Source organism: Alligator mississippiensis, chromosome 2 (genome assembly GCF_030867095.1).
Source record: "Alligator mississippiensis isolate rAllMis1 chromosome 2, rAllMis1, whole genome shotgun sequence".
Taxonomy (NCBI): domain Eukaryota; kingdom Metazoa; phylum Chordata; order Crocodylia; family Alligatoridae; genus Alligator; species Alligator mississippiensis.
This window is the reverse complement of record NC_081825.1, coordinates 243,729,951-243,746,878: the sequence shown is the minus strand read 5'-3', so window position 1 is coordinate 243,746,878 and position 16,928 is coordinate 243,729,951. Positions and strand designations below refer to the sequence as shown.

General features: G+C 40.0%; 1 protein-coding gene across 1 annotated transcript in view; it reads left to right on the top strand.

The window, feature by feature from the left end:
• Positions 1–16,928, top strand: part of RYR3 (ryanodine receptor 3) — a 557,273-nt gene that overhangs the window by 500,978 nt on the left and 39,367 nt on the right. Inside the window, exons 81-88 of the mRNA XM_059723007.1 lie at positions 2,364–2,437; positions 2,680–2,697; positions 3,169–3,249; positions 5,814–5,902; positions 6,748–6,876; positions 7,202–7,306; positions 10,167–10,248; positions 10,621–11,942. Coding sequence (XP_059578990.1) covers positions 2,364–2,437; positions 2,680–2,697; positions 3,169–3,249; positions 5,814–5,902; positions 6,748–6,876; positions 7,202–7,306; positions 10,167–10,248; positions 10,621–11,942 — 1,900 coding nt within the window. The remainder of the gene's footprint in view (positions 1–2,363; positions 2,438–2,679; positions 2,698–3,168; positions 3,250–5,813; positions 5,903–6,747; positions 6,877–7,201; positions 7,307–10,166; positions 10,249–10,620; positions 11,943–16,928) is intronic.

Genomic DNA, 16,928 nt, shown 5'->3' with positions numbered 1-16,928 from the left:
CTTTAGAAGGATAGGTGAGTTTTTAGAATATTCTTCCAAAAGAGAAAGAAATGCTGGAGAGCAGCCAGAATAATGCCTGATCAGTAGTGTGATGGCTAGTGCACTGTGTTGGGAAATCAGAAGCATACAGGTTCAAATACTCTTTGAGGCTAGGGACAGCCATTACACATAAACTGATGTAAGTGACCAGAAACCAATTCAAATCTGTAATGCGACAGAAGTTCAGTGCGCATAAACTGCTTTCAAAATAGCAGAAACTAGTTTAAGATAAACCTGGATAGATGTAGTATTAGACTGAACTGATTTAGGTTAAATTGGTTAATTGAACTTCTGTCCCAGATCCTGTACAGATTTGATTTAACTCACAGTGCCCTAGCATCCCTTGCAAACCCCACCTTGCAGGGTGGGCGGGCTAGCCTTTGCCCAGGCTGTCTTCCCCAGCCAAACAGGGAGTTGTACTCTAGTACCCCCTGGCTTCTGGTGTTACACAAATTGCCAATTGCTCAAATCATGCACGAGACTTTATAAAAGGGGATAAGGCAAGGTGCTGTGTTTATTGATTACGTGAGTTAGTCATAGAGGTTCAGGCACACTGTTCATACAAACACACACAAATCATCATACACATCATTACACACAGGCATACACATACACAAAACAACCATTTAATCTACACATACATCAGATATAATTACCATTAATAGTTGCTCAATATCAGCCCAGGGTGGCCAACCCGGGCTTATTGAGTAGATGATGATGATTTGAAGATAGCAGATTTAAAGATAACAGCTGGAGCGGGGTGAACAGATGCATCTGTGCTCTGATGAAACAGCAATAGAGAAAGAGACTCGCCCAACTTGGCATTTTCAAAGTGTTCTTTTATAGGGATTGGCATCCTTGGTTTCAGTGCTTTGGAGTTTTTCCACACCCAGCTTCTGTTTTTGCGGTTGTTCTTCTTTTGTCTTCAGCTTATCTTAGCCTTGGAGTGTTTTTATTGCCCATCTGGCAGAATTTCTTCTTCTGTTATCTCCTTTGTGCCCTCAAGCTTCAAAGGGATTCTTCAGCCATTTGTTAGTTAGTTAGTGGTTGGTAACTTACATTTGGTGCCTTGTTGCTTACATAAACAGTTGAATCTTCTTCTGCCTCTATGCCATTCTCTCACCATTCATCCTTTTACACACACTCATACATAAAGGCTATGCAAAGTTCATTCACTTATGTCAAGTAGAAGGATACAAAATGGAGTTTTCAAGTTGCTTACAGGGCAAGACTAACATGGTTACATTTCACTATTATTACACTCTATGTTAACAACTACATTAGTTCAGTTCATGCTACACTGGCTTAGGGTATATTGTTGCATTTCTGGAATCAAAAGTGAATGCCTGTTCACTTGCTTATCAGTCCAATCTACACAGCTTAGACTAACCTGTGAAGATTGAACTGATTTAGCCTTGGGCTTTTTAACGGACTGTACTTAGCCTGAGTGAATTAGGTCTAGAACCTGGATTTCTTGATTCCTGTGCAAGTTCCCTAACCAGTCAGGCACCATTAGTTGCAGCTTAATTAAACCACAGCCTCTACATTCTTTGTTTATTCCTATATATCTGGGCAAATACAGCAGGCCCTGTTGCATATGTGTGTCTTTCTGGACTGCAGTGAAAACAAATTTGTATAAGTTGACCTGAAGATAGACAACAGAATATAAATGATACTTCAAATACAATAATCCTTTGGTTTGGAAATGTAATTGTCTCACAGAAATGGAAAATATGTATGTGTCATCATGCAACTGAATAAATTGCATTGGCTAACAACATAAAATGTGTTTGGATTGTATAAATAAAAACATCACACCTATGTTTTCAGAGGGATTACTCTCCTGTGTTCAGAGAAAGGAGTAATGTCTTAAGAACAGAAAATGGTTTTTCAGTAGATTTTGGCCTTGGAAAGGAATTAGACTTTCAACATATTTTTTCTGAGTGATAACAACTTGATTCAGAAAACATCATAAATGAGAAATAAAGTGAACTCCAATAATGACCTTTTAGCAGGAAGTAGGTTTGAAACAAGAAATAGAAAACTGTTTCAGTTTCCCTTTTCTGCTTTTCATAGATCTACATCACTTCTATTGATGTTAACGATAGCGTTGGGCATGTACCAAAAGGAGATTTAGACCTGAATCTTTTCGAAAAAGTCATTTTTTCCCCCAAACCTTTTTTAATGTAAGACATTGTTCATTTAATATATACATCAGAGTGGGTAAGGTCAGTTATTCAAGGCCTTCCATGTTTTCATGGGAGAAATTCATTTTGCCATTACCTACATCAGTATTTTTTCAATATTTTCTTCTTTGTTACAAGTGTTCTTGACCTGAATGCATTTGAGAGACAAAATAAAGCAGAAGGCCTTGGAATGGTTACTGAAGAAGGAACTCGTAAGTATAATGAATTCAGTTCAAATAAAGATTAAAACAGTGTATTTCCTTCTTAAGCTGGAAGTCAGCTCTGTTAGCGCATGGCACTCTCTGTTAATAGTTTTATTAAAATAACTTAGGATTAGACTTTTATATATGGTCAATGTTTATTAAAATACTAGCAATAAACATTTTAACAGAAATTATCTTGCAACTTCCAATTTTCTTATCCTATATTCTTATTATTTTTCTTTGATCCACAGTCATCGTTCGTGAGCGTGGTATGTTTGGGTTTACAGCTTTTGATACTATTGTGTGTTGCAAATACAGAAAGAAATCTTCTTTAATTGCATCTTCTCTGACATCCTTTAGGTTTAGTTTTATGGTCTGCAGCAGGTTGCGTGTTGAGCTTGGATATAAGCAGTTTGATGCTTAATTAAAGAAGTGTCTTTCATACTTAAGGCATGGTTTTATTGACAACTAACCATTTACTTATTAGATATTTAGTCCAGTAGTTTTTACCATGAATGCATTGGAGTGCTAAATATTTTGGCTTTGCTTTTTCTGTCTCATAATTTGTTTTATTATCATTATTATCAATACATTTATTTAAAATTACTTTAAAGCAGCTTATAGTATTTGCTTTTTATTAAAAATCACTTATGTTAGAGGATGCTGTTTGAAGAGTATATGTTGTGCATGTGTAATAACAAACAATGGTCACATAATTCATTGTACTATGTATTTTCAAGGTGAGAAAGTGCTACAGTATGATGAGTTTACTCGAGATCTGTTTAGATTTTTGCAACTGCTCTGTGAAGGTCATAACAATGGTAAGTAAATTGGAATGAGTTTGGGGGTAAGATTGCTTGCATTTATTTTTTTAAGTGGATGGATGGTAATAGACATTACTAGAAGTATCACAGGACATTTCCAAAAAAGATTTTGTTGTGTACATAAATTGATTTAAAATATAATCATAATGTCCATCATATTTAATAATCATCAGTACTTTAAGTAGTGGGAATGATACTGTGCACTCCATTTATATCCTTAAATGAATATTTTGCATTTATATACTTATTGTACAGTTACATCCATAAAGGCAGATTTTGCTTAACTGATGATTTGGTCAACTGCATAAAAATACACCAGTCCCAGTTGTTTTGGTTTTGTTTGGGGTTTTGTTTTTTGTGTGTTTGTTTGGGGGGTGGGGGGGGGTTGCCTATTGCTTACATTGTAACAACCTTCAGTTTTATGTGTACTGCATAAGTACCGCAACCCTTCTGCCAGGCACTGGATGTCAGTAATAAGGGCCAGGATCAACTTTAGGGGTTTTATACCATTTCTCAGATTTAGCTTGAGCCCCCAGAAACCTGAGAGAACTAAAATTGAATTGGGTGTTCTAATGTGAACAAACTTCCCTGCTCATAAGGAAATGTTAAACTAAAGCAGGGTTTATTACAGGAGAAAGAGGAAAGCATATACCTTAAGGAAAAATGTAACTCCTAACCCTTAACTGTAGCTCAGACCAGATCCTGGTTGCAGTTAGCTTAACCTAGATCAGTCACAGTCACTGGCAAAGCAACTCAGGGAGCTACCACCTACCTCAGTCATTTGGGAAGGCCGCCTCACCCAGGGCTGCCATCTCTGGACTCTACCACCTATGCCAGCCACAATAGCAAGTGCTGGGTAGTCAGGGCAACTGCAGAGATGCTGTTGCTCCCTACTTCCAGAGGTTGCCATTCTGCTTATCCCAGCCAAAGTAGTAAGTGCTGGGTGGGAAGGTCTGCACTGGAGTTACTGCCACCCTGATGCTGGGGAGTACTGTTCTGGCCCCTGGGGAGCACTGGCGGGTGTAATGCTAGGCAGCTGTTGCCTCCAAGAGTCTCCGCCACTCCTCTGCACTGCTGCTGCAGTTATCTGCTGTTTCTCCACACCACTGCCACTGTGGGTTTCCTCCATGCCACCAGTGGAGATCTCCGTCATTCCTCTGGCAAGTCCTCTTCAGGTTGCTATGCAACTTCAGCTCTCTTAGACCCTGCCCTATATATCAGTGGTAGGCTTGGGGATTTTTTCAGCTTTCTACTATAATGAATCACCAGGACCTACCACAGAGCCCTGTGCTCAGAAGCACTTTTATTTGGAGGAGTTGATTGAGTTATTTGGAAGAGTTGATTCCTGTTTGGAATCTCTCCATTCATCATACACTCACTAAATTGGCATTAAAACAGAGGGCTATCCCACTGCTGACTTTGAGGGCTGACCTTATAGTGACCTTTGTATACCTTGGCATCACCAACATTTAGGTGCCCACAAACTTCACAATTCGGAAGGAAGGGCCTGTGGACACAATCTTACTCATCTGCCCTTTGCAACTGCACTTTCACTCAAACAGTATAACCCCAGATAGGGGCAGATCTGGGAGGTGGGGAGGGGTACACCAGTGCAGTTGCACCTACCTTTGATTCCTGCTTCACCTCAAGTTTGAAAACCAACACCCTGGTAGCAGCATTTTCTTTTTGGGCAGCAGTTAGAGCCTTAATGGAATTCAGGGCTCATTAAATTCTACCTGATTCCTTCTCAACTCTTCATTCTACAGGTGTTAATGACCCTCTCTCCTTTTTAATAGTCTTGATGTTCCACTAATCAACCTAGCCTTTCTTCTGCAATTCTGCTGCCTGTTAGCTGCTCCTGGTAATGTAGCTCCTATTTCACAGCCCTATAGATGGTTTTAACTAATTCCAATCAAGTTATATTTGTTTTTGCTTCAATGTTAAACTGCATAATATAGCCCTAGGTCCCTAGCATATTAGTGTAGCTCCTGCTTTCTTTTTATCTGGATAAAAAATACATGCTGCATTGTATGGGACAGAGCGTGACACCGTCTGTACTTCCCGTTTCCACCCATGACCCCAGACCACAAACAGTGAAAACAGGTGCAAGCAGCCCCTCAAACCTATATACTAATGAGGGTATGCAGATGAGAAATATTCTAAGCTACCATTATAGAACAGAATCACAGGCAAACATGCAGAATATAATAAGGGTTACAATACAAAAACAGCTTTAGTGCACAGGAGCTCTTTGTCCCCAGTATCTATTTTATAATTTAATTTTTCTCCAGGAAACTGACTAGGAACTGTCAGTTTCAAGGCTGCTATAAAGTCATGAGGTACTCTGAGACACAAAGTGCCAAGCATTAAAAAGGTACAACATGTTTAGCACAGGCTGTTCCTATAGGTAAACCCAATGAAAATGATTATGCTAATTATCTAACTGCGTAGCTTTTTTTTAGTCTATGCTATGCAGTTACATAAAGTGTAGTGAGATCATCTTGTATTTTTTTTCTGTCCTATGTAAATGTTTATCAAATACAAATTATTTACTGTTACAGATTTTCAGAATTACCTACGTACTCAGATGGGCAACACTACAACAGTGAATATTATTATCAGCACTGTAGACTATCTCTTGCGTCTCCAGGTGAGAAAAGATAAAAAGGGCACACCATGAGAGCCAGATGTTCCAACTGGCACATTCCCAAGCACAGGCTGCTCATCTGCTTCTGCTCCCATGCTCCAAATCTTGAAATACGTCAGTGAAGACTCTACTGGGCATCCCACTGCAACCACTCTGAAGACCTTGGTTTCCAGGGTTTTTGAGATCAGCCACTGAGGGACATTCCTGGAGTGTCTTTCCCAGCATATTGTAGGGTTTGTAGCATGCCAATGGGAGCAGGTAGGAAGACCATGCTCAGAGCCAACACTGCGGTACAAACATGCCCAAAGAAAAGAATCAAAATATCTCCTTTTCTCTCCTGCTTTTGTGAAGCTAACATCATCAGCTGCCTGAGCTAGTAGTGTCCCTGCACTGAAGACATCACAAAGATCACTCTATGCCCAGCTTCTGTGCAGGAAAATGAAGAAGTTACTTTTGCACCCTTAATCCTGCCCCCACCCCTGCCCTTGCACATCTGCTTATCACACAACATGGGTGTCCAACATGATGTGCTTAAATTCTCAGTAAACACCAGTGTCTATAAGGGGACCCAGTAACTATGATGCTTAATATCAAAATGTTACCTTGTTTATTAATCTTTAAAAAGCTCTTGCCTATCAAGTTTGTATACAAGACATCTGTTTGTTAGTGTATTTCAGTACTGACTACAAAATACATAATACAAAAAAAGTAAAATATGATTGTGGTTAAAAATAAAAGAACACAAAAATTAAATCACACCTGCTCTTTCAAATTTTGCTGATGGGAAGATGTGGAAGAAGTGCTGTGCATTTCCACTCAAGTTATAACATTCTGTCATTTGTTCATAGGAATCGATTAGTGATTTCTATTGGTACTATTCAGGAAAAGACGTGATTGATGACTCTGGACAGCGTAACTTCTCTAAAGCTTTGGCCGTGACTAAACAGATTTTTAATTCACTTACAGAATATATCCAGGTAAACAGAAGCCTAACACATAACTGTCTAAATTTGCAGTCATAAATGGTTTGATACTTGGTTAGTATAAATTGGCAAATAATGTGGCTTCATCCTTGTTGATTTCAATAAAACTACAAAGAACTATTGGCCCATAATTTAAAACTATGTAGGTGTTTTCTAAATGTCTGTCTGTTGAATATAAGATGCTTTATGATAAACAAAGTTTGGATGGCATCAGTTGTATTTATTTCTTGGATTGCTCAAATCAGAAACTGTAAACTGAAAGAGTTATTCTTTAAATGTAAATCAGGTTAAGAAATAATATGTTTTTCTTAATTTTTAGGGTCCTTGCATAGGTAATCAGCAGAGCCTGGCTCATAGTAGGCTCTGGGATGCTGTTGTTGGCTTCCTTCATGTTTTTGCTAATATGCAGATGAAACTCTCACAGGTATTTCCAGTTGACCACGAATTTTCTTGTATGCATATTAGAAGTAAATTGCAATCAAATGTATATTGAAAGCTATAAGTAAGTGAGAAATGTTGTCTCTGTTCTGTTGTATGTGGCTTTTTTATTTTCATTTAATGGCAGAGCTCTCAGAAAGACCCACTGGACATTGTGTTGTACAGATTACCATTCTCCTTTTGTCAGAAAGTTCTTCCTAATCTTCAATCTAAATTTCCTCTGCTGAAGCCTGAGACTATGGCTCCTAGTCTTGTCCCTTATGGCCCATCTCCTTCTTTTCCATAAATCACCCTTCAGGTATTTGAAGATAAGTCTTCCCTCAGTCTTCTCTTCCTTAAGCTAAATAACCCTAATTCTTTAGCCTTTCCTTATAAGTCTTGCTTTCCAGGCCCTTAATCATTTTTGTTGCTCTGGGCTGGACTCTTTCCAATCAGTCCGTATCCTTCTTGAAGTGTGAGGCCCAAAACTGGACACAGTACTCCAAATAAGGCCTCGCCAGTGTTGAAGAGAGCAAAAGATTCACTACCCTTGATTTGCAAGCAACATGCCTGATAATACACCCCAGTATTCTCTTGACTTTTTGGAAAAGAAGGGTACACTTTGGGCTCATATTTAGCTTATGGTCCACTACCCCAGGTCCTTCTCTGCAGTACTGCAGCCTAGCCAATCATTCCCCAATCTGTATTTGTACATTCAGTTATTCCATCCTCAGGGCAGAACTTTGCATTTGTCCTTGTTTAACCTAATCGGATTGATTGCAGACAATTTTTCTGGTCTCTCTAGGTCATTTTGGATCTCAGTCCTCCCCTCCAGAGTGCCTACAACTCCATCTAACTTGGTGTCTTCCACAGAGTTGCTAAGCATGCACTCAGTTCCATCATCAAAATCATTAATGGAGATATTAAACAGTACAGGACCCAGCACAGACCCCTGAAGAACCCCACTTGATACTTCTCCCCACCTATCACAATCCACAGAGGTGTTCAGCCTGGCGGTTAGACCCAGGGAGATTACTAGTGTCTATAGTCAGGGGGCAATCCAAAGTCAGGCCTGGGTTCCAAATTTTAGGGACTGGGTACACGGGCAGGAATACAGAAACAGGGAAGTCACACAGAAGAGAGATAGACACACACTGAGGCCAGTTTGTTGCACAGCAGTGGCCAGGTGCTACAAAAACCCCTAAGAGCAGCCCTGGAACCAAACAGCAGGCTTAGGGAGTTGAGTGTTGCTGATCTAGTTGCCTAGCTGCAGTTCAGAGGTCTTACACCAGCTAGATATTGAGCTGTTGATTACTACTTGTTGAGCATGATGATCCAATGAGTTATTAAAGTACTTTTGTCTAGTCTTTCTTTCCTTAGCTTGTTAATGAGAACATTGTGGGAGACAGTGTCAAAACCCTAGCTAAATTCAAGGTATATCACATCCACTTCTCTTCCACCAGTCCACCAACCCTGTCACCTTATAGAAGGAAATCAGGTTGGTTAAGGTGAATCCATGCTAGCTTGTCCTAATCACCTTGTTCTTCTCAAAATGTTTCCTTGAGGACCTGCTCCAGGTGTCTTCAATATCTTTTAGTTTAAAGCACCTCACCGCAATTATAATGTGCAGGGATGCTAATAGACATGATGCCAGAATTTATTCCTATGCTCCAGCAGAGGTCAGAGCTGGATCCCTGCATGTGTATAGGAGCCCATATATGCCATCTTTACATATAGGGCAACAACATGTGTACAACACCTTTATATAGAGCAATGACAGGGAGGGGCATATAAGCACATAGGGAGCAAGAGGCATTTAAAAAACCTGGCAAGTTTAAATAGGTGGGGGAAGTGGGAAATGAATGGAGTGTGATGTCCAGTCAGATAATTGGTAAACCAGATCCCAGGCAGTTGTAAAGTGGAGAACTAGGTCCAATTTTTGACTTACTGCACACATCCTCTTTGCATCTTTATCCCATTCTATCCCTCTGGGGTCCATAGGTATGCAGGTGCTATGTGCCATGTCATGTTACTTCTGAACAATCTAGGTTAGGTACCAGAAACAGTCTAACTGCATAAGTGCAATGTTCAGCCTGGGCTAATTAGTCCTGCTGAAAAACATACTATGCTAATAGAAAACTTACTCAGAGCTAGCTTGGGTACTTTTACATGGCAACTGCATTGTGTCGCTGAGGATGATCCCTGTGTAACGTTCCTTCTTTTCCTTCCAGGTCTAACACTTTCAATCAGCATTCCTTTCACTTCTGTCTCTGTCTGTCTGTCTGTCTGTCTGTCTGTCTGTCTGTCTGTCTGTCTCTCTCTCTCTCATTTGGCCTGCATGTAAACTTCCTCCCTACTCCATGAAAAATATTTCAGAAATGTTGACCAGAGTTTCAAGTCTGTGTGTTTACTGTTAGGCATCCAGATCCATATTAGTGTTGTTGTATTAAGTAGTCTTAGCACATTCTATAAAGGTATTGACATTTTAGTGACATGACACCTAATGTATTGTGCTACTACATCTTATAGTGACAAGGGATGGATTTTTTCATAGATCTGAGGGTTAGTCAAATCAGTGAAATTCTGCTTTCCCCTGCCTGCCTTTCAGAGATCCTGGATTTGTTATTAAAACACAATCTAATGATAATACCAAATCTGCTATGGTTTGGCACATGGTATTGTATAAGATTGGTAATGATAAGATCATTAACCATAATCAAATGATACTGAGAAATTCCGATTAATATCTTTTCACTAAACCAGCATGGTCTCAGGTGATCATCCTATATGTTTTTTCCAAATAAATTTAATTAATAAAGGAGGAAAAAAGAAAAGAAAAAACCACATGCACTCAATTTGTGTTACAGGACTCCAGTCAGATTGAACTGCTTAAGGAACTGTTGGATCTTCTACAGGACATGGTTGTGATGCTGTTATCGCTGCTTGAAGGTCAGATGTAATTTTTATAAATTATGTATTATTATTTTCTGTGCTGCAAAGCTGAGCTGTTACAATCACATTAATCTTGCAGATTTTCTTTTCATCACAATTATATTATGCCAATGAAAAAAGCTTTTCAGGACTTACTTAAAAAAATTCAAGGAGAAATATATAATGTGAAGTGTACATAGGGTTGAAAGGACAAAGACACGCCAGAAAAATACATTCAGAAAATGTTGAAGAGTTAAGAATGAAATAAGAAAACAGTGAGGTGGGAAGGGGGGTTTTTTGTATCTTAATATGAAAGTGAAATCAATTTACTGCTAAATACAGCATAGTTGGTGTACACCCAGTAACTTGTTGTTCTGACTTACACAACAGGTAATGTTGTAAATGGGACTATTGGCAAACAGATGGTGGACACACTGGTAGAATCATCTAGCAATGTAGAAATGATTTTGAAGTTCTTCGACATGTTCCTCAAGTTGAAAGATCTAACCAATTCAGATGCTTTCAAAGAATATGATCCAGATGGTAAAGGCATCATCTCAAAAAAAGAATTTCAGAAATCAATGGAAGCTCAGAAACAATACACACAGTCAGAAATTGAATTCCTGCTGTCCTGTGCAGAAGCTGATGAAAATGATATGTTTAACTATGTTGATTTTGTGGAACGATTCCATGAGCCAGCCAAAGATATCGGATTTAATGTGGCAGTATTATTAACAAACCTTTCAGAGCACATGCCAAATGATTCACGCCTTCAGAGCTTACTAGAGCCAGCAGAGAGTGTCCTTAATTATTTTGAACCTTACCTTGGCCGCATTGAGATAATGGGTGGAGCCAAGAAAATAGAGCGAGTTTACTTTGAAATCAGTGAGTCCAGTAGAACACAGTGGGAGAAGCCACAAGTGAAAGAATCCAAGAGGCAATTTATATTTGATGTTGTAAATGAAGGTGGCGAACAAGAAAAAATGGAACTGTTTGTGAACTTCTGCGAGGACACAATCTTTGAAATGCAGTTGGCATCTCAGATCTCTGAATCTGATTCAGCTGAAAGACCTGAGGAAGAGGAGGAGGAGGAACCATATTATGTAATGGAAGCTGGAGATGATGAAGAGGAAAAGTCCCTGGAATCAGCCTCAGCTTTTGCAATGGCCTGTGTTGCACTTAAGAAGAATGTTGCCAACTTTTTAAAAATGGTCACTTTTAAGAACTTAAGGAAACAGTACAGAAAAGTTAGAAAAATGACTATAAAGGAATTGGTTAAAGTATTTTTTTCTTTTTTCTGGATGCTATTTGTAGGGTTATTCCAGCTGTTCTTCACTATTGTATGGGGGATTTTCCAGATTCTTTGGAGTACTGTGTTTGGAGGTGGCTTGGTTGAAGGAGCCAAAAACATAAAAGTTACCAAAATATTAGGGGACATGCCTGACCCAACGCAGTTTGGAATCCATGATGATGTCATGGAAACAGAGAAAGCTGAAGGTGTTGAACATGGCATTAGAGCTGAACTTGTGCAGTTTGTGAAGGGTGAAAAGGGAGAAACTGACATCATGTCAGATATTTTTGGTATTCGTACAAAGAAAGAAGGTGGCTCAAAATACAGTCACGATGCTGGACTTGGAGATATTAAGGAAATAATTGGTTCAGATAGCCCTTCATCTTTGGAAAATGCTGTTCGGAAGAAAAAAAGAGCACAGGTAGGTGACATGAATTTATATCACCCACACAGTGAAAGCTAATTACGTTCCTCAAAATTCTAGAAGTAACTAAATTTATTTGCTTACACTTTGCATTGATTCTCAGGATGATTTGCTAAGTGGGAGAACCCCTGTATAGCCCAGTGTATCTGCCTAGCTTTGACTTTAAAATTGTTTTGGTTGTAGTAAAGCTGAAAGTGCAACAGAGGCTTTCCAGACACTCTCCAGCTCTTTTTTGTTATTCCGTTTTTTGGTCTAAATAACTTAGTCTTGGTTACCTTAGTCTTTGCTGTACTATATCCTTCACCCTACTGTCCAGTACTCCTCTTCTCCGTATTAATGCTTGATTATCTCCCTAACTTGTTTATTATGTTTGCTTCATTGATCACAAAGGACAAACGGTCCTTTACATTTCCTCCTCTTTGAAGTAGTTTTGCCCAATTTTACTGATTTACTGTTAATTTAACAGTTAGTTAATGATAATTGCCCTTCCCATATAAGAACAATTTGTTTTGTTCCACTCCACTAATCCTAACATAATTAAGCACTTTTACATTTAAAAGCAGTACTGGATGATACCTCTGGATCCACGCACCCCTTTTCATATCTTTAACTCCTCAGCTTAAATTAATTTTATTTGTATTAGGCTATTTCAAATACTTCTCTTCTGTTATCAGTATTAATACAACTCCTTAGGATTTCCAGTAGCTTTCTATATAAAAATGAACTACATAACCCTTTGCTATTTGCTTTCTGTTCATTCTTTTGGACAACTAAGATATGTCTGTTACCATTTCCCTCTGCTCATTAAGCTAAATTTGCTATTTATCAACCTATTTATTTATTTATTTACAATGATAATAAAAATCCAAATTTGCTCATGACTGTTTTTCAAATCTAGTTTTTTTGTACACCTTTTTGATAAAAGTAGCATTTCCATCTGTGAAAGTCTGTTGTATGTACATTAGTAGAAAAGTATGTGATATATTTAGTATGTAGAATTAATTTACCTTGAAATTAATGTTCTTAGTATCCCTCAGTGAGCACTTAATATTTTTTAGCAAATATTGTTTTTCTTTCTATTCACATGTAGCTCTTGCAATTATTTTTTTTCTAATTGATCAGACGTGTTCAGAAATAGACATAAATTATTTATCATTAATTGTAACTTTAGCTCTACAGTTTATTGTTCAATCTGTAGCTCTGTTTTAACTAATTCAGGAGTGTTTATTTCTAATTTCACATTATAAAATTTACTGTTCAAGCATCGTGTGAATTATTTAAATTATCCACTTGGAACAGAAATGATACTATATGATAACCAATTAATGGAGCTCAAAGTATAAATTTTACAATTTAATAGACAGCTCAAAATTTGCTTTCAGTGAATAATTTGGCATTTAATCTGAAAGAGCTTTTCATGGGAACTCATTTGAATTCCCTTCAGCATTTGCAGAAAAAAATAAAATCTACTTTTTACTCAGCTATCTCCTACAGTTCAGGAGGAGAGCCCTCGAAAAGCAATCATACTGTGTATAATTCTATCCTAGAGAGTGTTAATTAACTTTTTAAAAGCTGTCTTTTTTTTTTTAAATATTAAGTGGTAATAATCCTTTTACAAAGTGCGGGTGATTTAGATGGCAAAGTCATTTTCAAATGCACCATAAGGTTATGTGTATAAAATGCTCCAGTACAGTGTCAGGGGCTGCATCTGCATGAGATGCTGACTGCACAGTCATTACTGTGCAGTCATTTAGTACTTGTATAAACCGGAGTTACTATGCAGTAGCATCACCAAACGGCTTTTTCGTGACACTGGCTGTGTTGTAGCTCATTACTGCTGAGCAGTAGTAACAAGCTACTGGGCAGTCAGCATCTCATGTAGATGAGGCCAGGGAATACCAAACTGAGCCACACTGCACTTGTTCCAAGCCTGCATAACCTTACACATTGGAAGTTACGCAGAGGCTGTAGAGAAACACTATGATTTTGCCATAAGAGCAGTTGAGAGGCAGAGCCAGTTGGTCTCTATACAGCATTGTGTTAAGGTAGTTACACTATTTGTGGTCCAGGAGCTGTACATGCATGGAGTGTCTCTGGCACTCCCTAACCTAGCATCATGTTGAGAAAGATAGTCATTGTAACTTCAGGCATGAAGATTAGATTCACAAGTTGAACTTTGCCACTGTAGTGCCAAGTTGCTTTGCCTAATTTTTAGATGCTCTACTGCCTCATGGAATTTATAATCCCAAATTGGGTGCCCACGCTTGACTGTTCAAGATAGAGGTTAAGCAGCTCAGAATGAGTTTCAGTGTAGGCAGCCAGGTGAGTTAAGAGCTCCCTAAGCTAGGCTGTAGGACATGCCAACCAGAGGCAAAGGGCCTAAACCCTTAGAAAGTACCCTTTCTAAGAATCAGGTACTTAACACCAGGCTGCAGAGACGTAGTTTCTTTCACTAGATATTTATAGCCATAAACCCTTTCTTGGAACTAGAGGCCTAACCACTTTCTTTTAAAACATCCAGCAGTTTCAATCCTTTCTAAAGCTAGATGAACGACATGGTGCTGCTGGGGCTGCCATTCCTTTTGCTCAGTAGCTTATTATTTAGAGTTCTCACTGGCTAAGTACAGACAGTCAAAAAGCTTGAGGTTGAATTGATTCTGTCTTTGTAGGTTAATCTAAATTGCACAGATTAAATCGAAACAGAAGTGAACAGACCATTGGTGATGCATAGGGGGTGCATGCAGGTATATGTGCACTCCTTGAGATTAGCCGTGCACCCCCTGGAAGCGCCAACTGCAAAGTGGTTTGGCCGGTTTCACTGCTGGCTTTGCAATTGGCTGCTGGGGGACCCCCTGTTAGCGATCTGGTACTCCCCCCAGACTCAGGAAGCACCAGTCACCCATGGAACAGGAAATACAGCCACATGTCTGCAGTGGCTCAGGCCAGAAGCCAGGGGGCACTAAAGAATGGCTCTCTGGCTGTGTGTTCACCTGCTCTTCTTGTTGCCCCTGAGGTGTCTGGGATTTGGAGTTCAGAATTACAGCAGCAGGACTCTGCAGGGTTGCTCATCACTTCTTCTTCCTGCTTCCAGGTGCCTCTGGGATTTGTAGTCCACTGTTGCAGTCAGCAGTAAGTTTAACCCCCCCCCCCCCTTCCCTGGCTCCAGACCCAAGCTGGGGAGCGATGAGCAACCCTGCCGAGTCCTGCTATCATGTCCTTCAAGACTGGGCTGCATCCCCAGCCAGGCTTGTCCCCCTCCCCTCGCCCTTGTCAGCCAGCCCTCACTGCTCCAGCTATGGAGCAGAGGACCAGCCCTGCTCTCTGAAGCAGGCAACACAGCCCAGCCTAGCCCATGGCTGCAGAGCATGCTGGGATGCTGGGGGATTATAATTTATCTTGAACCAGGAAGGGGTCTGGGACAGAAGTTTCATAAATCGGTTTGACCCAAATCAGTTAAGTCTGATACTACACTCAACCAGGTTTATTTTAAACCAGTTTCAGCCATTCAACTGTATCACCAAATAAAGTTCAGTAATTAGGACACTCACCCAGCAGGATAGAGCTTTGTTCCATTCACCTTAGAGGGAAGGTGGAGAGAGCCCTACCCTGGAATACCCTGAAGTCTGTTGGTTTTAGGGCATTCTTGTGGGACATGGGAGACTTCAGTCCCTTCTTTGAATCAGGATTTGTAATGGAGTTTCCTGCTTCCTGAGTGAATACTGTAACCACTGAGCCATTATGTAAAAAGGGAGATAGCAGCACCAACTTGTGCTGTACTGTGTGAGTGGGTTAGCCATTCTCAGAATAAAGTTTTTGACTGGGTTCTGGAACTGGACTGGAGAATTTTATTATAAATCCTGTCATGGCTTAGGCATCCTGGGCAGAATCTTTTTCTCTTTGTGTGCCTAAATGGCAGCATTCTAGCTATGCAAGTAACATTTCTGGCAACTTGCCATCTGCAACTTGCAGTTGTCTTCCCCTGTACTGTGGTCACATAAGTGTGCATGTGTAGTAGACACATGGGGAAATACATGGCTGCTTACACAGTCACAGCAGAGAGGCAGGGCCCAAAATGTACAGGTACATGGTTAAGAAACTGCTATTTAGGCACATAAAGGGAAATAGAATTGCACCCTTATTTCTTGACCCTATTTAGATAAGCTGGGCCTGCTCTCCCTGCAGCTACCCTCAGAGCAGGGACAGCTCCCCTTACCTCCCTGGGGTTTGGGGCTGGCTCCAATCTCTCTGCAGCTGTGAGGGAGCAACTCTGGAGCAGAAACAGCCCTCCCCATCCCTGGGGACTTGGGGCTGGCACTAATCTCCCTGCAACTGCGAGGGAGCTGCCCCAAGGGGAGGGACAGCTCCCTCCATACCCAGGGCTGGCTCCAGTCTTCCTATACCTTTGATGGAGCTGCCCCTAGAGCACAGACAACTCCTCCTGCCCTCCTATCCCAGGCCTGACCCCTGCGCCACCTGCCAGCATGGTGCTGGAACCTGGGGAAGCCTGGACCTCCCCCCTGGCTGCTGCAGGGGGGCAGAAGCAGCCCTGGATTGAACTGCTCCCATCAGGAGCAAATTTGCTCCCAGTGGGCACATATTTCCAACCAAAGCTTAATGCACCTGAATATACTGCACAGTAACAGTCAGGTGCATTAATTGCATTAGTAAATGCACCCATTGTGCATGTAATAATTTAAAATTACCATTACTATGATTAATACCCTATCCACATTGGAAAAACTATTGGGGCTCACCTTCAGTCTGACTTAATCACTTCATCTATCTCAATACATAGACTATGCTTTACTTATGCCCAAATTCTTATATTGATAATGTATCTTAAAAATGTGTCAGAGGAAGAATTGCTATAAAAGTTTCATTGTTGAAATATTGTCCGAGGGGCTTGTTCAAAGAGCATAGCAATTTAAAAGTGGCAAAATAAGAAAGAGGTATGGTTTACCTGTTTTATTTATTTAGATTTTA